At 42.1% G+C, this 24,719-nt stretch overlaps 3 protein-coding genes across 8 annotated transcripts in view; all 3 read left to right on the top strand.

Annotated features, from left to right (window-relative positions):
- Window positions 1-1,013: 1,013 nt before the first annotated feature.
- On the top strand, window positions 1,014-19,109 carry gpr156 (G protein-coupled receptor 156). Of its 2 annotated transcripts, XM_085384750.1 has the most exons (10): window positions 1,014-1,233; window positions 5,114-5,266; window positions 10,154-10,281; window positions 10,363-10,483; window positions 10,566-10,676; window positions 12,712-12,837; window positions 13,096-13,191; window positions 13,603-13,839; window positions 14,534-14,692; window positions 16,139-19,109. In XM_085384750.1, the coding sequence occupies exons 2-10, from the start codon at window positions 5,126-5,128 to the stop codon at window positions 17,453-17,455; spliced, it is 2,436 nt and encodes an 811-aa protein (XP_085240876.1). In that variant the 5' UTR covers window positions 1,014-1,233; window positions 5,114-5,125; the 3' UTR covers window positions 17,456-19,109. The 2 variants fall into 2 exon arrangements, with proteins under 2 accessions (XP_085240876.1, XP_085240877.1); XM_085384751.1 differs by lacking the exon at window positions 10,566-10,676.
- On the top strand, window positions 5,234-10,118 carry LOC146651006 (zinc finger protein RFP-like). Its single transcript, XM_085384752.1, has 2 exons — window positions 5,234-6,281; window positions 8,238-10,118. Exon 2 carries the CDS (start codon window positions 8,240-8,242, stop codon window positions 9,890-9,892), a length of 1,653 nt encoding a protein of 550 aa, XP_085240878.1. The 5' UTR covers window positions 5,234-6,281; window positions 8,238-8,239; the 3' UTR covers window positions 9,893-10,118.
- A 2,448-nt stretch (window positions 19,110-21,557) lies between the features above and the next one.
- Window positions 21,558-24,719, top strand: part of gsk3ba (glycogen synthase kinase 3 beta, genome duplicate a) — a 36,046-nt gene continuing 32,884 nt past the window's right edge. The window contains exon 1 of one of the 5 annotated variants that reach the window (XM_085385656.1): window positions 21,558-22,484. In XM_085385656.1, the coding sequence (XP_085241782.1) occupies window positions 22,397-22,484 (88 nt within the window). In that variant the 5' untranslated portion in view covers window positions 21,558-22,396. The remainder of the gene's footprint in view (window positions 22,485-24,719) is intronic. The other 4 variants (XM_085385655.1, XM_085385658.1, XM_085385653.1 and 1 more) reach the window with 4 other exon arrangements.

Raw genomic sequence — 24,719 nt, 5'->3', positions numbered from 1 at the left:
CATTCCATCCTGTTTACGTAAATATGTTTGCGTCTGCGTTTCACCTGGTTCCCATCTGAGAAGTCTGAAAAATGAAACCCAACTTTTGGGATAACTGCTGCAGGGCCCCTGTTGTAAGCTTTCCGGTTTTGGAAAATCTGGTTTGTCATAGTTTCGATGCCAGAATAATTTATATGTTTAATTCCGGGGAAAGGCCACAGGAGCACAAAGCTTTTTCAAACATGAAACAATGGTGCACTGTAAACACGTACTGTGGCCTATTTGAAATAACAGAGAGCTATATGCGTCTGTTCAGAGTTTTAATATAGATTAAGTGACTTTAAAATTTAAAAGCAGTGAACCTATAGATTAATACAGCCATGGGAGAAAATTTTATATCGTGTGAATGGGACTAATGGGGGCAGATGGACGCACGAGTGGATATCCGCATATTCTTCTTTTCAGATAATCTGTGTTTGTCTCTGTTTCCCCACTTACAGCTCTCAGTGGTGGCACTCCCTTATCAGGAATGACCCGCTGTGTAGGCTCACACTGTAAGCCTACAGTGACGTCTTAATAACACCTTTATGTCTCATATAGCCGGCTGAATAAATGCTGACATACCTCTGCAGAGGCTCGCTGAGCAATCTGAGAAACTCAATCTGTCCTCATCAGGCTGCACGGCGACCTCATGTCCATCCGTCATAAACGTCTGCTTTGGAAGAAAAATAACGATAATATAAACAGTGATGATGTGTGTTTCTCTTTCCATTAAAACGAGCGCTGTTTTCACTCTATTTATTTGTACTGGTGATAGTTAGAGCGCCGCCCTGTCCCATCTGCCACACGCAGGTCCCCGAGGGGCCCCCTGTACCGTACTGGACCCACATTGTCACAATCGTGCACCGCATCACGCTTTGAATTCTCTTTTTTGGAGAGAGAAACAGAGAGAGAGAGAGAGAGAGACAGTATCTCCCACACACACTCGCTCACACTCGCGCCCTCCCCTTCCTCCGTGCGCAAAGGAGGACTCCAGAGTTCTGCTGAACTTCTCCAGAGTGACGGGCTCTTTCCGGAGTGACGGGCGGGAATCGTTCCAAGTGTGCGGCCGCGAAAGCCATGTAGCAATGTTAGATAAGGAACTATATTTTAATTTATTTTCAGTTTTTATTATCATAAGGTTTCTGAGTCTGGCGACATGGAGTCCGAGACGGGACGAAGCAATGGGATCCTGCGTGCGGTTTGAAGATCGAGGTTTGTTCTTTTGAAGTCATTATTTTCTTCTTCTTCTTCTTCTTCTTCTCAGCGGGTTTAGCTGACAAATTGGCTGCTTTACTGTACAGCCTACTAATTACAGCCATGAGCGGTCGCCTCTTTTACCGGATAGGATCGCACTTCACAGCTGATTATGCTACCGAACCCGGAGGAAGGCTTATTTTCTTTAAGCGATCTCGTACAGGTGTTTTATCCAATATTCAAATTTTTATAGCTCATAAATCATTGCTTTCTTCTTCACTTTATTTTAATGTTATCTGTTTCTCTTTTTATTGGTGCTTCATTACAAAGCAGTGATGACACGCACGTTTCATTCAGTTTATGCTCTTTGCAAAGTCTGGACGGTATGGCTAAAATCAGATGAAATTTATCTGGACCCATACTAATGACATAATATTTTAATATGATGCTTGCATGGATCCACATGCAATCCTTGTATGTTATATCTACAGTATCTACTCTCATGATAATGATTAAATAATTAGGCTAATAACATAAGGTTTCTCTATAGTTTTTTCTTGGTAAACTTTAAACTGATACGCTGAGAACTCATCAGATTTTCTGCTTGTATAGTCAAATTGCTTCCGTTCTCAGAGAAAATATACATTTTGATGAATTGATGTCTCTATAAAATATATAATCCAGAACCTACAAAAAAAAAATGGATGATGTGCCCAGAAATGGCCTGAGGTGGGATTTTAGTGCCAGTAATTGCGTTCTAAATCAGCTTAGGGAATAAACTTATAAACGGATTACTGGCTATGAAGGAATGTTTCAATAATGGCCCCTGAACCAGGCTTTACATCTGATGGTTACAACACTCTAATCTTAAAAGATGAACAGAGTGATTGACAGAACAATGAATGGGCTTTACTCCAATTTTTAATAAGAATTAAGAATGTAAGAAAATGTGTCCCAAAGGGAGGCACAGTGGTACACCCCTGTTACCAACATTTAAAGACACTCACTTTATTTTATTTGTTTATTTATTTTAAGGCAGCGAAACTGCGATGATTCTTAAATTATTTAACCTACGGCTCTATAGTGTCATTTACAGATTAAGCTTACAAATTAAACATTCCCGAGTCGATCCAGGAAGGAGATATAAATCCCTTTGGGGTTGTATCAGGAAGGGAATCTGGTGTAAAAAGAAATCTGCCAAATTAAACATGTGGAACTACTGGCTGTGGTTTTCTATTTAGTTTAAAATGCAAGAAGAATAAATATAATTGTAATAAATATAATTTTCAAACTTGTTGCTTTTTTTAAATGGAGATGTCATAAAATACATTTAAAAAGGATTATCCTGTAACAACAAAAAACTTAGAAATAGTCCTCAACATAAAGTGAGGAATAATTTTTGAATTTCATTTTCTGTGGTGCATAAAACTATGAAAAAATTCAGAGAATAGAGAGAAATCTTTTCACATAAAGGAAAAAGCCAAAAGTGATGATTGGGCTTTTGGACATTTGCATTAAACAAGAAAACGAAATATGGTGGAAATCACTTCACAGCTCAGAAACACTGCTAACAACCACTGAGAGTGAGCACAGTTTTTGCTGCATTCAGAAATACAAGTGAAAGTTTTATTATGCAAAGACAATACCATAAACACTATATGCCTCTCTGGGTCTGAGTCATCTAAAACAGGCAGGTGCAGAGACTATCATTGCACAGATACAAGCCACAGTCTGTGAAACTTGCCATGAAGGAACCATTAATACTAAACAGCATATACAGTTTTTAGGTTCTGAGCAATATTTTCCAGCTAAACCCTTTCAACCACAGACCCTGTAAGAATCTGGGTGCTGAACTGGCCTGCCTGGAGTCCAGTGCTGTCAATCTCTGAAAACATTTTTGTCATGAAATTGGCTCTGAAATTTCAATCTGCTGGCATATCAAGCACACCTGGGGGGGAAATGCCATTCACAAGAGCAATTTGTCTCTGTAGTTCCCAAAGGTGAGAATGTTATGAAAAGAAGAGCTGACACAACACAGTGGGAAACATATCCCTGTTCCAACGTCTTTGAAATGTGTTTTTGGCATCCGTTTCAAACTGTCACGTCCCAAAATGTGCTGTTATTTTCCACAAAGCAATGTTTCTCAATATCTGATACGTTGTCTATGAAGCGAGTCAAACGCAGGGTTCAAATGATTTGCAAATCACTGCATACAGTTTTTTATTTTATTTAATTTTTTTAAAGACAAACTTATAAGTACAAAAGTGAAAGCCCCGCTGCAGGCACATTAAGCCCATTAGGCCCATCCCATGTTTAAAGTAAGACAATCAAGGCTACAGGTAGCTCAGGTATTACTTGCGGTTTAGCCTTCAGGACTTCAAAAGACACTCCTCATGATTATTCTGAACTGTCAAAACATGTCCATAAAACCAAGCTCAGCTTGGAGTCTAGCACTGCTCTCCCTGCTTACACGGTGACCCCCTCACAGTTGGATGTTGACCTCTGCAGGGGGGTGGGTTTTGGCCTAAGCTGAAAGCTACAGAGGCAGGATTCTGAGAAAAAACTTGCGGAAATGCCTCTCTCTGACGGCTTTTCCTGCAGGAAGCAGAAGAACTGTGATCTAAACTTGGAAAGTGACAAAAGGATATGAACAGGAACTCCAGACATTTCCTAGATATATTGAAAAGATGGCTTCTTTGTTCTGAAAACAGCCTTAATATTTGGAAATGCCTTATACTTTACATTACTGTCAGCCCTGCTTAATCATTTTCACTCAGGAGCTTGCAAATGGGATGTTTTTATGCCACACTGCTACACTGCACTATTTCTGCACAATTCCCCCTTTCATTTTGATTGATCCCATAACTGAACAGCCCCAGAGCCTTTCAGGTTACCTTAGTCATTCTACAAAGGCGAGACGTGTGATGCCTAATAGCACTCTACTCACATAAACACCCACCGGTCTGCCAATTTGTATCGATACAAGTAGTCTTACATCGTCTTAGCAACATGTGGCTGAGTCACAGCAGCAATTACAACGATCAGACTCTCGTCTGTCCTAGTTACAGCTCACAGTATCATGTGAGACCATGCCGCATAATTAAACGTGCAACATGTCAGTGCAGCCCAGAGCAGCCTCATAAAAATTCCTGCGGCAAGAGTGACAAACTGTTGTTTGGCATTAAAGTTTACCTCTTCAGTTGCAGATGCTTTAAATTAAAGGTATAATTGTGGATTGTTTGGCTGTCGGGGAAATCTTAACCCTGAAATGTTAACTTTGATATGCTAAATTAGCTCTGCTGTTCCTTTTTCTTTTGCCTGGTCAATGTGAAAATGTGTGTTGTCACAGGCTGTGGTCCACTGTTTGCTAGTTTACCTCTGGGATCACAAGGTGATGGTAAAAATTGAGGATAAGCAGAAACAGAGTTCCTGTTGTACATGTTTATTGTTTTAAAGTTGGAAATACCACTAATGCCTAATAACTTCTCTTATTTATATTCTAGTAATTCTAATATTCTTGTCTGTTTAAAATGCCTGTTTCTGTTTGGGCTGCTATCTATGCAATGCACAATCACTGTCTCTGTCCCTGTCACTCCTCGTCTCAGAGGTTTCTGTCAGAGCACCACACTGTGGTGGCTTCAGGTCCTACAACTGTCAGGTGAATCATAAACCTGGAAACAGAAACAAAATGCCACTACATGTGTTTTCTTGGTCTCTAGTATCTTGTGGAATTTAGTACATTGGTCCATTAGTAAGATAAATAATTATACAGTAAAAATGTTATCGCAAAACAGGAATAAGTGATTTTAGTGTTTTCGTTGTTGTTTTTTTCACAAAGAGCAGTGTGTTTCTTCTGTCCATTTCATCACATCTGTGAAATCTATTGATTGCTTAACAGGATGTTTTTGTGATGGTGGACGGACTGGTGCCAATCATGGAGCCTGAGCTGAACTGCAGCTCCCAGTGTGAGTCCCCATTTTGCTTCATCCAATCTGGAGTCAGCAGGCAGGACAGCCTCGACGTTCTGCAGAGGCTATGCAGTCTCAGCACGGTAACCTCTCTCTGTCACTCTCTCATGTTAATATATATACTTATAATGAAAAATATAACAATGCCAAGCACATACTGTATACTCATGGGTGAGAAATTAAAGGAAAAGAAACTCAGAACCCTATACTTCCAAAAGATATCCCTTCATTCTTGGTTTTGATGATAGATGATTGAGTCTAAAATCTCCCATAGGTGTTCAGCTGGTTGAGAGCTCTTGACAGGAAGGCCATAGAATATGATTCATGTTGTTTTAATATACATGCAGCCACTCAGCAAACCCTCAATGTTTCACCAGAGTATAAAGGTGAGGGTGAACAACTTTGTCCAGATTTACAATTACTCTTACAATGCCAGTACATTTCTCTTACAGCATAATAAATCAACAGGATTTTTCTTATGGTCAGCTCAGCTGGCCAAGTTAGTTTTTCCTTTAATTTGTCACACATTTGTGTATCTAGACTATCCAGATGTCACATGCACATGTTCCTGCATTTACACAGTAAACAGATTCTTTTTACATCACAAAGTGCTGGCACACTGGCGTGTCTTGTGCAGTTGACCTTGTGAAAGGGTGAAAAGGGTGAAACTACTTCTGATTAATTCGATTAGCAAATTACTTTTAATCGAGAGACGTTCACTCAAAGCCTAAAAAAAACCCCCTGTTTTTTCAAATTACTTTTAAATGCAGATTTTAAATGTTGGTCGGTTGGTCAGTGGAACAAGTGAGCCGTGTAAATAAACACACCAAGCAAGCTAGGAGTGTGCTACTATCCTACTCGAGAAGCAATTTGAATGGTACATATCCCGAAAGGTAATAGGGGTGGACTACCGAAGCTATGTTTAGTATCGTCTCAGTCACTGGTGCCCTTAAGAGACGAGTCAGCGGAGATCAGCACCGTGAGGCAGGCAAAGAAAGTCTAATAAGACTTTCCAAATAGACGCTAAAGTAGCCGAGACGCTGTGTCAAAGGAACACAAACAAGCTTTTCTCTTCGTGCCGTGCCACAACGAGTTGAGGTGAGTTATCGCTTTGATTTCTTTCACTTTCTGATGTTAATTTATGCATGGAATCAGAATCAGAAACTTTATTGTCATTGTCATGAGAACAACGAAATTAAGAATGGTCCCCGATCATTGCATCATCCCTAGCAATATCAAAATATAAATAAAACAATAAAATTCAATAAATAAAATAGATAGAATACTTAAAATACTAATAAGATATAACAGTAAAACATTCACATACATTCCCACACACATGCTTCAGACCGTGCATAGATTAACACAAGAGTGGCGTGATGGACATTTTTTTGTAGTATTCAGATGTGTTATTGCAGTTGGATAACAGCTGTGTTTGAGTCTATTAGTCCTTGCTCTGATTGCCCTGTACCGTCTGCCTGAGGGCAACAGTTCGAACAGGGAGTGGCCAGGATGTGAGGTGTCTTTTATGATGTTTTGGGCCTTTTTAAAACAGTGGGCGTTGTGTAGAACTTCCAGTGTGGGGAGAGGGCAGCCAGTGATCTTTTGGGCGGTGTTAATGATCCCTTGGAGTGCTTTCCTCTGAGCCCCTGTGCAGCTAGTGTACCAGATGCATATGCAGTAAGTTAGAACACTCTCAATGGTGGCTCTGTAGAAGGACACCAGCAGTCTCTGTGTGATGTTATTCCTCCTGAGAATTCTCAGGAAGTACAGTCTCTGTTGGGCCTTTTTCAGCAGCTCGGAGGTGTTCACACTCCAGGAAAGGTTCTCCTCTATATTGACTCCCAGGAAGCGGAAGCTTGCCACCCTTTCTACACAGTCCCCATTTATGAATAGTGGTTGGATCTCTGCCTTTTTCCTTCTGAAGTCTATTATGAGTTCTTTGGTTTTTGAAGTGTTGAGGAGGAGGTTATTGGCCTTACACCATGACGTCAGCTGCTCCACCTCGTCTCTGTACGTAGACTCGTCTCCCTTGGAAATGAGCCCCACCACTGTGGTGTCATCTGCAAATTTCACAAAGATGTTGCTGTGGTGGCGAGGAGTGCAGTCGTGTGTGTAGAGAGAGTAGAGCAGTGGACTGAGCACACAGCCCTGGGGTGAGCCAGTGCTGAGACTCAGGGCTGAGGATGTGTGATGGCCAACTCTGACTCTCTGTCTACGGCCCGAGAGGAAGCTATTGATCCACATGCAGGTGCTGTATGGAAGCCCCAGGTCTTGTAGCTTGGCCACCAGTTTGTGTGGAAGGATGGTGTTAAAAGCTGAGCAGTAATCCACGAAGAGCATCCGCACATAGCTACCATGCTCTTCCAGGTGAGTTAATGCAGCATGGAGTGCTGTGGCTACAGCGTCTTCCGTGGATCGGTTTGCTCTGTAGGCAAACTGGTGTGGATCCAGGCTGCGGGGCAGGGCTGCTGTGATGTGTCTGCGGACCAGCTTCTCAAAGCATTTCATTACCACTGGGGTGAGTGCCACCGGTCTGTAGTCATTCAGGCCGGTGATGTGGGGCTTCTTAGGCAAGGGGACTATGGTGGAGGACTTCAGGCAGAGTGGGACAGTCGCCTGTGCGAGGGATTTGTTGAAAATCCTGGTGAAGATCCCAGCCAGCTGTCCTGCACAGCTGGGTGTGTCTCAGAGTGTATAGCATCCTCACCCAGGGGAGGGAAGAACAGCATACTGCGGTTTTCTTTGTTATGGTAATTTTTAACATGACAAAATAGTATTGAAACATAGTATTATCCTTTAGTTCAGTGTCTTTATGGGCTCTCTTTATTATTTTCTAATGACCTCAACTGACATAAAAACTGCTCAGCTAAAGTGAAATACTCTTTGATGAAATCTAACACCATGCATTTGTTGCTATTTGTGGATGTGGACAGCCCACCAGGCACCAAGTGTTCCTATCCCTAACGCTATAGTGGAAAGACAAAAATACAAGAAGCTGAGCCAACTTATTGCATAAAACACCACCTGTTTTCTCTCTCTCTGTGCTTCTAGATATGGCCACAGTTGGCAGTGTGCTGTCCAAGGAGCAGCTCCTTTGCCCCATTTGTCTGGATTTGTTCAACCAGCCAGTGTCCACTCCTTGTGGGCACAACTTCTGCAGGGAGTGTTTACAAAGATATTGGCAGACCTCTAACATGCCTCAGTGTCCCATGTGCAAGCACAAGCTGTACATGCGGCCTGACCTCAAAGTTAACACCTTCATATCGGAGGTGGCTTCTCATTTCAAGGAGTTGGTGGAAAAGAAAAATGAAAATGAGAGCAGTGCTATGGATCAGTCACAGGGCCACAAAGGAGAGGTTTCATGTGATGTATGCATTGGAAAAACAGTCAAGGCTTTTAAATCCTGTCTGGACTGTTTGGCCTCATTTTGTGAGACTCATCTAGAGCCCCATCACGTTCTAGGCACCTTCAAGAAACACCGCTTGATTAAGCCCATGATAAACATGCAAGACAGGGTTTGTAAGCAGCACGAAAAGCTGCTCGACCTGTTCTGTAACACTGACCAGGTGTACGTGTGCCAGATCTGCATTACGAAAGACCACACGGCTCATCAGACTGTTCGTATAGAGGATGAGAGCCGGAACAGAAGGGCTCAGATCGGGAGCACAAAAAAAGAGGTGGGAGAAATGATCCATCACCGACTGCAGAAAATCTGTGATATCAATAAAATCATTCAAATCAGCAGGAGAAACACAGAAAGGGAGACTGAAGAGAGTCTGCGCGTCTTCAGCAAGCTGTTCCAGCTTGTCCAGAGAGGCCAGGCTGAAGTGGCCGAGGTGATTGGCGCAAAGCAGAAGCAAGTAGAAAGCATGGCCAGCAGGCTTATCTTGGAGCTGGAGCAGGAGATTGATCAGCTGAGCTGCAGGAGAGATGAACTGGAGCAGCTCTCGTTCACCGACGATGATCTCTATCTTCTCCAATACTTTCCAGCTTTTGCCACAATGCCAGCCACCAAAGACTGGTCCGACACCTGCTTAGAGAGTACTGAATATGTGGGCATAGTGAGGAGAGCGGTGAGGAGAGTAATGTGTCAGCTGGAGGAGACGGTAAAAGCTGAGGTGAAGAGGCTCTGCGAATCCGAATTTCAGAAAGCTCAGCGATATGCTGTGGATGTGCATTTGGATCCTGATACCGCTCATCCCAAGCTGGTGCTGTCTGAAAACAAGAAGCAGGTCTATCACGGTGACGTATCCCTCGGCCTTCCTGACAACCCAGAGCGATTTTACCCTTGTGTGAGCGTTTTGGGAAAGGAGGGCTTCTCTGCTGGAAGGTTCTACTATGAAGTCGAGGTGAAAGAAAAGACAGAATGGGATATTGGAGTTGCGCTTGAAACGGTGACCAGAAAAGGAGGGAATGTGCTAAACCCCGACAGGGGCTACTGGTCGCTGGGGATGCGAAAGGATGAGAGCTACTGGGCTCTCAGCAACAGCCCTGTGTGTGTCCCGCTGATTGAGAAGCCCCAGAGAATTGGGGTGTATGTGGATATGGGCTGGGGACAGGTTTCATTTTACAACGTGGACTCTCATTCTCACATCTACTCCTTCACTGGGTGCACCTTCAGTGGCAGACTTCTCCCCTACTTTAACCCACGGAGGAATCACAGCGGGGTTAACTCAGCACCTCTCATCATCGTGCCTGTTAACTAAAACTTCGTAACGTGCGATCTCTACTTGAATGCTTCGTTTAGTTTTCAATTTAACGTTTCAACTGTGCCAAAAAAAGTTCCAAGTCTGTAGGGTAATTCTTGCTGTTTAATAAAATCGTGTTTGTCCAAATGAATTGTGTTTCTTTTTTTATTATTATTGTTTTGTGTCCGTGATTTCAAAAAATGAGAGTTTCAGATGCACAAGAGCAGCATCTGAAATAATTTGGATGCATGTTTGCATGTTGCATGTATGCGTTTGCAGATGGCAGCAGAGCTCCCGAGGCGCTCTCTCTCATCGGTGCTAATTGCTGTGGTGTGGACGCTCCTCTCCTGTGGAATCCTGTTGGCATTTTGCTTCCTCCTTTTCACCCTGCGCTTCAAAAACAACAGGTACAGTGAAACATACGCAGTATATAAACACAAAGAGAGGCTTACAGAAGTCATTTAACATAATGTGTGTCATGTCATTAGGATAGTAAAGATGTCCAGCCCCAACCTCAATGCCCTGACTCTCTGTGGAAGTGTCCTCACCTATAGCAGCGGTTTCCTGTTTGCCGTCGAGGAAAGTGGAGCATCTATAGCTGTTCTACAAGTGAGTCCAACTTCCCTTCACCGCTCTGTATTAGCGTTGACATTGTTAGATTGAAGTATTCATACCATGCTCTCTACCGTAGACTCGCATGTGGATGCTTTGTGTAGGCAGTACCCTGGTGTTTGGCCCAATTTTGGGGAAGACATGGAGACTGTACAGGGTGTTCACGCAGCGCGTGCCGGACAAGAGAGTGGTAGGCATGCTCTTCAGTTTTCCTACATAGTCTACAGTCCATATATATATATATATATATATATATATATATATATATATATATATATATATATATATTTGTATATTTGCCTGTAGGTTTGGTGATAAATTTGATCCTCCTGGACTTGGAGGAAGTGCTTTTCACAGATGATTCTTTTCAGAGCTGCTCCTTGCTGGAGGAATTTTGTTGCTTGACCTTCTACTTTAAAACACTCCAGATGTAGTCTCTTTGAATTAGGGGACATAGTTTTCACTCTTTCCTCCTGTGTCCACTTTGTTAAGACCTCAGGGCAACCTTCCTTCAGTTTCTGAGCACAAACTTGCTATCTCCCCAACATTGTTTGCACTCGTGTTTCACAGCCAGCACTGTTGACCTCCTCTTACTTGAAGTATTATTCTTGCTTTTATTTGGTTGTAACTCTAACTAAAAGTGCTTTCACTAATGGTCACAATGCTTCTTTTCATGATCTTTGGCGAATCGTGCAGCACTGTGCTGTTTTTAAGCTGCTGTTTCCTTCTTTTCTTTCTTTCTGCAGAGGCTTAATTCATTCAGGGTTTTTTTATTGATGCATTAGTTTCTGCTGATACTCTGTCCACCATCAAACACGCCATCTGCTTTTCAGTCAAATTATATGTAGCAAAAAATAGCAAATTGTGTATTTGTGCTGTATTTAAGGCCGTCCACTGTGCCTGTTTGTGTTAACATGGATCTTCATTTACCTTTTTTACTTTTTAATCACTCCTGGCTCTTTGTTTTAACTTATGCCAAGTAGCCTACTTACACTCTTGGACCCTCTCTATCTTTATGACATCTCACAATCTGGTTTCTTACGTGCTGAGGCAATTGAGCCATGCCATATTAGACACAGCCAAGGCCAACATATAACAATATAACCACTGTAATATGTTGGTATAGTAGTTTATGTTCAGATAACAGTTTGATTCTGGGATAAGATACAAAATTTGGGGGCTGGTCTGGGATTTGGACTCAGGGCCTCTCATGTTATGGTCCCTAAACCCATGGCTCAAAGAAACCTAACATATGAGATGCCACAACACTGCTGCAGTTCAACAAATGTTTAATATTGCAAAAATAGTTCTTTTAAAAAATAAAACAAATAGATATAACAAGGAATAGGAGCCCAACCATAAACAAACAAGAGAGAAAGAACATGAACAACTACACAATGAGCAATCAGATTCCAGCTTAAGCTAATAGTCGTAAACTAAACTAATAAAACCAAGACTGAAAACATGATTGTCAATAACTCCCAACTCAACTATTGAATTGAATTGAACTAGGAATAAATTAAAAACAAACAAACAAACAAAAACGGCAAAAAAGAACAACTGAGCAATAATACTGGTGCTGGTGAGGAAGAGCAGAGAGAACATCTTTAATAGGTGTGCAGCACTAGGGATAAAGAATAGATCAAGAAAGGGGGGAACAGGTTAATAAAGGATGACAGAAAAAACAATAACGGCCTGGCACATGTGCTGGTGCACAGAGAAGCATGTAACACCCTCAGTGGTCTTTACCACCGGTTTGTGGGATTATCGCCTTTCATCTTTAGTCGCCATGGCCACCTCTTGGCTTCATCTCACTTTCGAACCTTGTTGATAAAAATTTCTTTAATAAAAATTTCATGTCCAATTACATTTGTTGCAGAAAGCAACAATATAAGTGATTTTATTTTTGCGCTTTGCTGCTTTTTACATAGTCAGTATGTATTATGTATTTTTCTTTCTTCCTCCTCTATTTACCAGATTCATCAAGCATGTTCTGCCCCAGGTATTTATATTGCTTAGGAGATATTCAGAGATGTTTCTGAAGCAATAACTAGCAGGTTAGGTCATGGATAAGAGACAAAGCTTGTTTTGCTTAATATAAATTTCTTTACTGTGCATATCCAATCTGGTATCTGATAACTGTGCCACTTAATCAAGGTGTCGCTACATGAATGAAAATGCTCTACTGGTGAAATAATAACTGGGGACTATGCTCTATGTGTCAGATAATCAGGGACATCCAGTTGATGGGTATGGTGGCTCTGTTGATCCTGGTGGACATGCTGATTCTCACCGCTTGGAACCTCACCGACCCCATCAGGTGTTCACGATCTGTGGGAGCTGTTGTCAAGGTAGGATTATTGGTGATTTCCTGAAGCTGAGCAAAAAGTTGTAAAATGACTTGGTTTCATTAAGAATGATGAAAACCGAAATGCATGGGACTTAAATGTTCACCTGAATGCTTTTTGCTGTCAAATTATGGAAAGTGAAATTGAATGAGATTGCAGGAAAAATTGAATTTGTGACTGGAAAATCACAAACTCATACATAATGATGACAGCTAAATAAATCAACTCTCTGATGGTGTATTGTTTTCTTTGATGATGTAGGTGATGGAAAGAGATGTTTCCTACTCGTTGTCGCAGCTGGTTTCTTGTTCTTCTTTGTACTCAAATCTGTGGATCATTATTGTTGCTGTCCAAAAGGTAACTAGTCTCTATTCAAACTTTATTATACATTTGTATCAGTGTTTAAATGCACATTTTAAAGTTTTGCATTATTTTGATGGCATCATTTATCTTTCACGTGGTGTTTTCTGTGTATTCTGTATGCTGTACTGTTTTCTCCAGTTTGCCTTATGTAAACACACCATTGCAAGTGCTTTACTTAAGTGAATACATGTGAATAAAACTGCTGAATTTGAGAAATCAAATCAAAATGATAGTTTCAGACGTCAAGTATTAAATAACCTAACATCTGAAAGACTTTGGTCATTCATTTTTGTATAATATGAATAATTTTTAAACAATAATAATGGTTATTTATCCACCATGTTTCTTTTTTTTTCCTTTTTTTTTTCTTTTAATGCCCTTTGTCTTTACTTTGTTTCTCTTTAGGGTTGTCTTCTCCTCTATGGCACTTATCTAGCTGGACTGACAAGTAATGTCAGCCATCCCCCAGTCAACCAGTCTCCTACAATCATTACATGCGTCACTTTGGTCACCTGCTCCTCCGCCGTTGCCACCCCCGTGTCCATCTTCCTGCAGACTTGGCCCAACGTGGTCTACAGTACTGTGGCTGGAGCCATCTTCATCTGCACGCTGGCTACAAACTGCATGCTGTTTGTGCCTCAGGTCAGACACTGATGTCATTTTCCATTTTTTAGCATCTGCGTAACAGAAAACTACTTGGAAAATAAACTTTATCGTGTCTAGAAGTATTATGTTTACTGATTGTCCATTTCACTTTTGCGAACACAATGATGCTTCAGTGTACAGAGGGACTTTTTTTTTCAAATATGGCAAACGTATTTACTTAAAGTGAAGGATAAACTGATTGTATAATAATAGAATACTATGTTTAGAAACCAGCAGTAAATAAACCGACTCAATCAGACAGACAGAAACTAAATACAGACAGATGACAAATAGACACGCGAATGGTAGCTTTGGTTATGACTTTTTCTTTTTCATTTGAATAAAGTAGTAAATCTGTGAGTGATTGCGGTGCTCACACATGCAGTTTTATGTGTGCCAGGTTTCCATGTCTGTAGTGGAGGGTGACTCACACACAAGGTGTTTATGAGTCAAAACTACGTAGGCTGTCGCAAACAGGTTTACTCTCTAAGAGTCTAGCAGAGGACTTTTGTTATGGTAAAGGAATGCATCTCCTCTGGAACGGAAGGAAATAGCTGAACAGTGAGCAGTTTGTGCAAATACACCTGGTGAATATTCCAGATCAAATGACCCTGATAATATATCTTCTTTTTTTGTTAAAAAAAACTACATTTTTTTCATATCTCTAAAATATCTCACTTGCCCCATACAGCTGACCCAGTGGCGACAGTTTGAAGAAGATCAGAACAACCCGAGTCAGATGGCCAAGTATTTCAGCAGCCCCAGTAAGAGTCAGCCATCTGTGTACAGTCAGGATGAAATCTTCTACCTGCTGGGGGAAAACAGCTCAATGAAGAAACTCCTTAATGAGGTAACGTTACTGTTTTCTTCTCAGAATTAGCCACTCGGTAAGAAATCATCTTTGTTTCATGTTAGAATTTCATATAAAGCTGCAGTAGAACTTTTTCATTTAATTATAAGACACATAATCTTTATTTTTTTGCAGATGATTTAAGTTTTCCACTCCTCTCCTGTAGACGAAATGTGCTTTCTTTATAAAGGCCAGTAGGGGGTGACTCCTCTGGTTGCAAGAATATGGAGAACTGACACCACTTCTCTTATTTATGATCTCAGTAGAAACTTCCTTGATTCGTTTATGGTAACAATCACTGTCTTTTTTTAAATAGAGCATAAGGTTTGTGTAGTAAAGAATTGTAACATTTAGAGTAAAATCAACACCAAAGTAGAGTATGCTTCGGGGCGTGGCTGCAAATATATCACGTCGCTAAACTCAATTAGGATTTTAAACAATTTGTCATTTTTTGAGTATTGTGGTAGCACATATTGCAATTTAGTGGCCTTTTTTAAAGCGTTGCAAACTGATGCAGACACTTTGCTGTACTCAAATTGTCCTCGACTATATGCTTCACATCTCTCTATATTGTGGGTATGGATGTGAAAAAACATGACATATCAGGGTTCCAGGCTGTTTAACACGTAACAAAAATTTCAATTTCGGCCAATTTTATTTATACAGCATCAATAGTCCACTCAGTGTGCTTTATACAGTAAGGTAAAGACTCGGGTATTAGAAAGAAACCCTAACAATCATATGATCCCCTATGAGCAAACGCAGGAGGACAGGGAAAAAGGCAAAGTGTGGGAGAGAGAGTCAGATTTTAATAAAGGCTCTTGTTATCTGAGACAAAGGTTTTTGTAAATAAAGTAGGTAATGGGTTGTGTTATTTCAAACTAAGTGTGTCTAGTCTTTTTTATTTTATTTTAGTTTCTATTTTATACCTAATAAACCTACATGGAAATGGAGCAGCAGAGCACAGTTCTGATAGCGTACAAGGCACTTATAATGTCCCACCAGCTTCTGTGTTGGACACATCTTTGTTCCTCATCTATAATAATGTGTGTGATGCACTGTCCAAGTACTGGTCTCTATATTAAACACAAAAACAAATTTCAAGAGTTTACATCCTGAAGCTGCAGGTAGTCCTCTTAACAGACTAGTTTACTGTCAAAATTAGGTGACAAACACATTCAGTACAACATATAAAACTGACACCTTCATATTACTTCATTAGTGGTGTAGATGAAACAGGGCTGAGTCAGTGCTGAATCAAAGTGGCACCAGCTGCTTAACCATATGTTTACGACTTTCTGTCACTGCTTGACTGTTCTGTTTATATTGATTCAAAAGGCAGGAAACTGATGCGTGCCAAGTTTTCATAGTGGCAGATTTTTCTAGCAACATTTTCTCAGTATGTGTCAAAATGTTTTCACTTCTCTGTATCACCACAATTTTCAGAAGAACGCCGTGATCGACAGTCTCCAGGAGCAGGTGAACAACGCCAAGGATAAACTCCTGAGACTCATGTCAGCGAGCCAGCACCCTGAGGACCAAGACATGGACTCCTCTGCCACTAACCTCAACTCGTCCTCCACTCAGACGACCGAGCTCCAGTCGGAAGGCCCCTCTACTTGTTCTCAATCTCAGAAAGACACTAAATCAACACTCTCGCCCTCTGCTCTCTCACCTCACCTCACTGCTGCTCATGGTTCATTATCTGCTGTTACACCGTCCTCTGCTCCTTCCTCTATTTCAAACTACTCTGCTCCCATTTCTGTTTCCTCCCCTCTTCCCACCAAAATCCCTGCTTGTGAAACTCAAAACAATGCATCTGCTCTCAAACGGGACGCATCCCTCCCGTTTATGGGTTTACTCAGGACACCAGAGGAGACAGTTCAGTTTGTGACCTCTCTGCAGTACCGACGAGGGTTGAACCCCTCTATGGCTGAAACCTTTGGTAGTTATAGTGGCCTAAATCTTCAGGTGGGACCAAATACTAAACCAGCTGGTTTTGTTAGTAGCGAACAGTTGCAGGAGATCCTACAGGAACTCAGCGTGGATGCAATCACGGAAACCACGCTTCGATCTCCCGATCAGGCGCCCAGGATACCTTCTCAGCAAAAACTGACCAGAGACTCTACACTCTCCCCACGGACACCCTGCTCCCTTCCCTCTCCTGCACTCTTTCGCTACCCTAGCATCTCGCCTTATACCATGAGAAAAAGGCGGCGGCCCTTTCACTCCTCCAGAGGAGGTTTAGCTCCTCCCTGCTTCTACACAGGCTCTGAGGTTCCTGGCTGTGCAAGAGCAAGAGACACATGTGCGCTCCCAAGTCCAGAAGATATTACTGTGGATGATAACTGTATCTCACATCACAACAGTGACCTTGAAGAGGGAAAGGAGGAAGACACGAAAGTGCGTGAAGTAGTGAGAACATGTCAGAGGTGTGTTTCAAGGCTCCCGAGATGTTCGGTCGTGCATTGTGAAGAACAAAACCGTAAAGCTCCAGAGGATGTGGGAGCAGGCGGTGATAACGAGCAGCACCGCAGACACATTCGAGACTCATGTGGGTACTCGGACTCAGACTCCAGCAGCTCAACCGATTACTGCTACTACCACCGTCCTTACTGTGACTCCTGCCTGCAGCGAGGCTCCCTCCTGTACTCAGACAGCTCCTCAGACTCCTCTGACAGCGAGTATGATGACTACTTGAGCCTCTACCGCTCACCACGCCCCGTGGTATTCAAAGAAGACCTCAAACCCACCTTCGTATGAACACGTTTACTGCACTTTACACATTTATCCAGTTCCAAAACTTGAATGAATATTCTCAGAAAGGTTGCTAAAACGGATGTACTTCTGTGATGGGGGACATTCGACAGTAGCTTACAGTATAGGAACTTTACATCCCAGAGATTGTTGTTTTTCTGTGTTGCACCATAGGTCACAGTGACTGATTTATGAGACTAAAACTTTTGTAGCTTAAAAACACATAATGCTGTTTACTTTTTATAGTTACTTGTGGCATTATTTGGATTATTTGGATTACTATTTCTACTGTCTGATGAAAACCTTTGACACTTACAGTACTGTGCAAAAGCCTTGAGTTACTCATTTATTTATATTTAGTTTCTTTTAATTCTTTGAGTGGTTCTGAAGGACATTTGTCTTTGGACATTGGCTGCTTTTTCTTTCTTTTTCACATGAGACGCATGTTTTTTTCTGTGTTTGTTTTTTGTTAATCTTTTTAACACTTACCTTTGAATAATTCAAACATAAAAAGTGTTTGATGACAATGATAACAGACAACTTATCAAAAAATTTTTAAATTGTATGTTTAGGCACTTTGTTACTAGCAGCCGTTCCAAAATGCATAATTTGTTTCCATTTCTTTAATCCATAAAAATAAATGCCGAAGATAACACATTTTCACAGATATAAAACACAGTTTTTGCACCACGAATTGATTCTCAAGGTGCTATCAGCCCACGATATTTCTTATGAATTATAGTTTCAGTTTTCCTCAACATATATGTGGGAGACCAGGAGAGAGGTGCAACAATGAGTGCCTACAGCCATCTGTAAAACACCGCGGAGGCTCTGTCATGGTTTGGGATTTCCTTTCAAGTAGTGGTTTTGGAGATCTTGTCAAAATTGATGGAATTATAAATGCAGAGCCCCGGCTCGGACAGTCTTGGTTGTTGTGTCCTTGTTGTGTCCTTGGGCAAGACACTTCACCTACCGCCTACTGGTGATGGCCAGAGGGGCCGATGGCGCAATATGGCAGCCTCGCTTCTGTCAGTCTGTCCCAGGGCAGCTGTGGCTACAACTGTAGCTTGCCTCCACCAGTGTGTGAGAGTGAATGAATAGTGGAATTGTAAAGCGCTTTGAGGGCCCCAAAAAGCGCTATATAAATGCACTCTATTATTATTATTAAAAAACATCCAAAGAAGAGTTTTTTTGTCCTTCAAGAAGCCCAAACTATTACTGAAGACTACTTAAAGAAATTACAAGAAAGCTTGCCTAAGAGAGTTCAGCATGTGTTAAAGAATAAAGGTGGTCATACTTGTGCAAACTCTGTTTCTTTCCTTATATACTGTATTTCTATTTCTATTTATGCATCTATTTCATATTTTCCTGGCAAAATATTGTGAACTGAGGAAATCAGGACTTTTGCACAGCACTGTAGACAGGTGCTTTGTTAGTTAACTCATGTAAGTTCTCAAAATATACTGACAGAAGAGACACAATAATGAAAAATGACATAAACAGATGCAACATAAAAGGTTTTCACAGAACAAATGTGCGCTCTATTATCAATTGTGCAATTCTGTATTTATTTCTGTATTTATTTGTTGATGTTTTGGTGCCCAGAATTACTTTATGTTTCTTTTATTATAAACATTCCTTAAAATGTTGTTATGTTCCTTTGCTGACTCTGAGTTTGAATTTACAATGTGCATTCTGTGAATGTGAGTGCTGACTTGATGTTAAATACTAAACCTCACCTTTATATGATTTCCATGTTAAATGCAACATTTTCCCTGAGTTAAAATATTTGCCAGGCTTCCCATCACTTAAATCTCCACCATGATTTCACCACATTTTCATGGGTTTTCCTGAAACACAGACAAAAGCCTTTTCTCCCTCGTATCTTTCATGTCTCTTTTATAGCTTGCCCTTCACTTCCACTCCCTTCTGCTATCTACTCTCTGTCTTTCTCGTATTTTATCCCTCCACTAATGGGAAAATGTATGTTTGCCGGGGGAGGTGTTGCTGTGAAGGCAAAACAGTGTCTTGCGTTACTTCTGCTCAGCTGCCTGCTTTTAAGATGCTGCTGCTCTCTGTTCAGCATATGAACCATTGAAGGCCAGCCTGGGAGAAACTCCCTTTGATACGGAGAATAAAACCCACACGCATACACACCTGCATAAAAGATACACTAGCAACTGTATCACTGTGAACAGGGAAAGACTTTCCTGCCCTTTCTGGATTCTGCATACGATAGACTTTATTGCCATTTCATGAAATGCAGCACACATATAATTAGAGTTCAGTACAGTTAGTGACACTCACATGCATTTGCAGAAAAGAACAAGATACACCTTCAGCGATTTTAGATCACCAGACAAACATAAACTGCACAAATTCCAACCTTTTTGGTGGTTTGTTAACAATAACTGCTTTATAGATCAGTAATAAATCACAGTTCTAGATTATTTAGAATATTTTTGACTCAGTGATACAACATTCAATTATTAACACCTCATTTAAAATTTATATTAATGGTTTCTTCTTCTTCTTTTGCATGCTCCCTTTAGGGGTCACCGCGATGGATCATCTGCCTCATTCTCACACTATCCCTAAATCCTCCTCTGTCACATCAGCCATCTGCATGTCCTCTGTCACCACAGCCATGAACCTTCTCTGTGATCTTCCTCTTTTTCCTCCAGCCTCGCAGCTCCATTTTTAAAATATATCTATTATCCCTCCTCTGCAAGTCCTCTCATCCTTGTCTCTCTGACTTTGTCTCCAAACCTACCATCAGCTATCATCTTGTAAACCTTCCCTTTCACTCATGCTGCTTTTGTCACAAATCACCCCTGACACTCGTCTCCACCCAGTCCACCCTGCCTGCACTCTCTTCTTCACTGTCCGTTGCTTTGGATTTTCGACTCAGTGTAGTTAAACTCATCCACCTTCATTACCTCTGCTCCTTGCAGCTTCACTATTATTAATTAAAATCGTTCATAAATATTATGTCAGTGGAAATCAACAGCCCTCTCAAGGGTAAGAGGAAAGAGAACAGACAAAGAAGATCATGGAGAGACAAGGACAAAACACAATGGCAGAGAGAAGAAAAAAGTTAATGCCATGCTGGAGTGGTATGTAAATGCAGCTGTAGCATAAAGCCATAAGAGGAGAAGAAATGCTCATTGCATCTTAGCAAGTCCCCCAGCAATATTGCATCATAATCAAGACATGGTTCGGGGTCACCTGATCTAGCCCTACCTATAAGCTTAAAAGAAAAAAGGAGAGTTTTAAGCCAAGAGTAAAGAGGGTATCTGTCTCCTCAAACTGGGAGCTGAGTCCACAGGGGAGATTGCTAGCTGAAGGTTTTGCCTGTTATTCTCCTTTTAGAAACTATATACATCAAAATATCACCAAAAATTAAGCGAAAAAAAAAAAAAACATCAGTCAAAGGAATCTTCAGAACCAACTCATCCATTAGGTACCTTTATTAAATAAATAATAGCAAAAGCTTTGTTTATCTTGCATCTTTAAAACACACAAAGAGACAGCAGTTTAAATGTGAAATCAGGACGTACGATGCTAAACATGTAAGATAAGGTTATAATAGAAGGGTGAGACGCGTGCACGCGCACATTATTACATTACTAAGCAGGATGACACTAATTAAAAGGATGTGCCCGAGGGCCGCGTGTGGTAAAAAGTGTTGGGGAGCGATAAAGGAGAGGCTTTTGTAACTAACATAGCAACAGTGCTGCATGACCACCGGTGCTCCGTGTCCGTGACAGCTGGGTCCATTTGAACTGACAGCCCGGCTTCGGCTCTCCATTGGTGGAAGAAGTCATCCATCCCGGGAACGGGCCCGCCCCTTGTCCCCGACGCGGCACATGAAAAAAGCCTTTGAAGTCGCGAGGGCGGTGCCGAGCAAATTATGCCATGTGGTGCTCGAGAGCGGGGTTTTCATTGGACGGCGGTGAAATGGTCGCCGCCCATTTTTGAAGGATACCCTCTCTGATTGGCTCAATCGGCCACCCCAGATTCGCCGTGCGCGCGTTCACAGTTTTCCTATTCTCCCTCGCGAGTTACGTCAGCAGCGTGAACGTCTTTCCGTGACGCCGGAGCAATCCCTCGAACAATTTGCGGAAACGGCGTACCTACCATGCGCAGCGACAAAGACTGCGAGCGTGAAACCTATGGGGAAGGAATAAAAAAAAGAAATTTCGTATCGTCGCACTCTGTGCTTAAAGACCAGTATTTTCTGAGGAGCTCGCCGGCCTGGGGTCTCGGTAAAGACACCGAAATTTAACCGAGGCAAGGCTGGATTTAGAGTCGGCGTACGGCTAGTGAATTCGCTGAAGAAGACTGTAGCAGCTGGCAGATTTTCCGTTGGACCGTCTGTAGGCTAGGGTAGCGAGGGAGCCGCCATGGCAGTCGGATCATTGAGCCTCCACATCGGGATATGAAGTGGAACTGCATGTGTCCCGAATCGTTAAGAAAACGCCGCATTTGTCACCGATCCGCACCGGATCAGCATCTGAACTAACCCTTCTTCATCTCCGTGAAATCGATTCCGCACCCCGAAAGAAATTACCGCTGGTTTTTAACCGTGGGGCCACAGGGAGAGGCCAGATTCATGACTATTTTAGTCGGATACGTGTCTTCAAAGGCCCGCTGAAAGAAATCCTGGAGCACAAGGAGGAAACGATGCTCTGATAGACCGTCGGTGGAAAAGAAAAGGGTCATTTAGTGGCGATACGAAGTAGTGTGAAGGATTCCTGGGATAAGGGGATCTCTTTCTGGCTGACCTCCCCGTGAATTACAGTGATATTAATTTACTGTCATCCCCCCCCTCCTTTTTGGATTTTTTTTTATTATTTTTTATTTTTGATGAGAAGGTTCGGCGAATCGATCAGCTCCGCCGTTTAAGCAAGTCACAGTCGAGAGAATCAAGGGGATCGTCGGATCATGTCGGGTCGGCCCAGGACCACATCTTTCGCCGAGAGCTGCAAGCCAGTGCCGCAGCCTTCAGCTTTCGGCAGCATGAAAGTCAGCAGTAAGTACACCCGTGTAATTCTAGAGTGGCAGACTTTTCCTGCACGCACCAGGCCCACCGTGGGCTGCATATGCTCGCTTAAGTGTCCTCTCACTAACTAGACTGGAAATGTGTCAAGTTAGCATACGGTTAGCTCCGGGAAGCTTATCTCTGTCATATATGTGTGTCACAGAGCGAGACAGTGGATGGTGCTGAGCGGCACACACTGCTGCTCGCCCCGATGTTGGCACACAGCGTTACGCGCTCTGTCGCGCCGCCCCGGGGCCGGTCAGCCGGAGCGGGGTTAGCAGGCCGCGCCGGGAAGGGCCGGGCCATAGGAAGGTAGTGTTGGCACAGGCCCAGGTCAAAACCAAGCCTCCTTCTTCCACCGCAGATCCGGCCTGATTATTGTCCATTTGAATGTAGATTAGATCGCGTAGAGATATTGCCACACAGCACCAATCACATGCGTAATGGAGTTAAAGCGATAGGTCCGGTCTATTACGCAACTGTCAGAACGGAAGGTGCGCCCGTAGTTGAGTCGGGCAAAACTGACGCGATCCTACGGGGGGTGGTTTATTAGCCCTGTTTCCACTACTTCCACGGGCCGTGTCGCGACGACCGGAGGGAGTGTGACATCAAGTATCCTGTTCATGAAGCCACGGTGGCACGGTGCCGGAGACCGCTTATAGACTGGCTGCAGAGAGGAAGCCATGCGACTGACTAGGCCTGTCAGCTGAGCAAGTGGCGGGGTGGGGGGCTGGCAATGTGGGTGCTAGACGCCTCTCTTTCGTCTAGTCTATCCATCACCACGGCGATCTCAAGGCAAGGCGCACTCGCTCCCATGCTGAAGATACTACTGCTGTGTTGGTTATATTTAATGGCCCAGTTAGAGCTCAGTCAGTTTAAATAACATCAAATTAACACTTTACATATCTAAAAGTCTTTTCATTGAAATTAATTTATAAGTATAGCATCTTTATTATTAATGAGTATCGACTGTCATAGATGGACACTTGCACAGTTCCTAGTTACACCCCTGTCTTATCTGACACACAGATGGGTGGGGTGGAGTGGAGTGGAGTGGGGTGTGAGGGCACGTACCTGTTAAGGAATGCTGATGGAGCCTTAAGGCTGTGATGTGAGCATGATGTATGTCAGGCGGGTGAGGCCTGAGCTCAGGCTCATGTCTGGGCCTTGGTGCTGGAAACCGATTAGTGTACTGTGACACACACACACACACACACACACACACACACACACACACACACACACACACACACACACACACTCTTGTCTCGCCCCAGGTGCATGTATGGGTCAGGTCTGCTAAATGTGAGAATTAATTTTTTCAGACAAAAGTTTTGGAGACTCATCTGGTGACTCAGTACTTTTTTATCAACTAAAATAATAAGCTGAACCTCTAGTTGCTCAATTAAATAGGTGTTTGATAATCTGATGTCTAACAGCAGGTGGTGTTCATCTCCATGGAGGAAAGTAGAGTGGCTGATTGCTCAGATGTCCCCTGTTGTAAAATTTTTCAGTATTTTGTCTAGTGTCAGTTATATCGTTATCGCAAATTTTCAAATGTATGACGTGATAAATAGTTTTGGTCATATCGCCCTGCTCTAGTTCCCAATCTTTAACGATCAAGGATGACAGCAAATCTAAATCACTGAGTTTTATTTTTTCTTGTAACAAGCAGCTACATATAATTTAACTTTCTTTTTAGTTATAGTTTTAATCTAAGGTAGGCTCTGTCACACAGAGGTATGTGGTACGCAGTTTCAGTTGTATAAAAACTGTACTTTGGACTGTGTCACTTAGCTGGAATCTACCTAGACTTGTTTTTTCATCCGGTCCAGGATATTAGTATTTTAGTATTTATTTATTTATTGTCATTGTCAAGAACAATGAAATTGCGTTTGGGGCTTCCATACAACCCAAAAAAAAGAAGAAAATAATAAATACCCCTTAAAACCCAAGTGTACATATTTAACCCAGTGTGACTCCAATGCAATAAGACAATCCTTAGCAATAATGTTCGTAGAAATTCAGACAAAGACCTGAGAAACATGACAAAATACAACAATGCAACCCATTCAATATTATTGTACTGTGAGATATGATATCAGATATGATAGTTATCTATTTAAGAAAGAGGGGGGGGGGGGGGCAGGAGGGGGAAGAGAATAAAGATATGATGCACCAATGCAGACCAGTTCATTGCTATTAAGAAGTTGGATATGGTTATTG

The sequence above is a fragment of the Rhamphochromis longiceps genome, linkage group LG16 (genome assembly GCF_057381845.1).
Source record: "Rhamphochromis longiceps isolate RC_006_pf linkage group LG16, R_longiceps_female_GT1.1, whole genome shotgun sequence".
Lineage (NCBI taxonomy): Eukaryota > Metazoa > Chordata > Actinopteri > Cichliformes > Cichlidae > Rhamphochromis > Rhamphochromis longiceps.
This window is presented reverse-complemented; position numbering and strand designations above follow the sequence as displayed.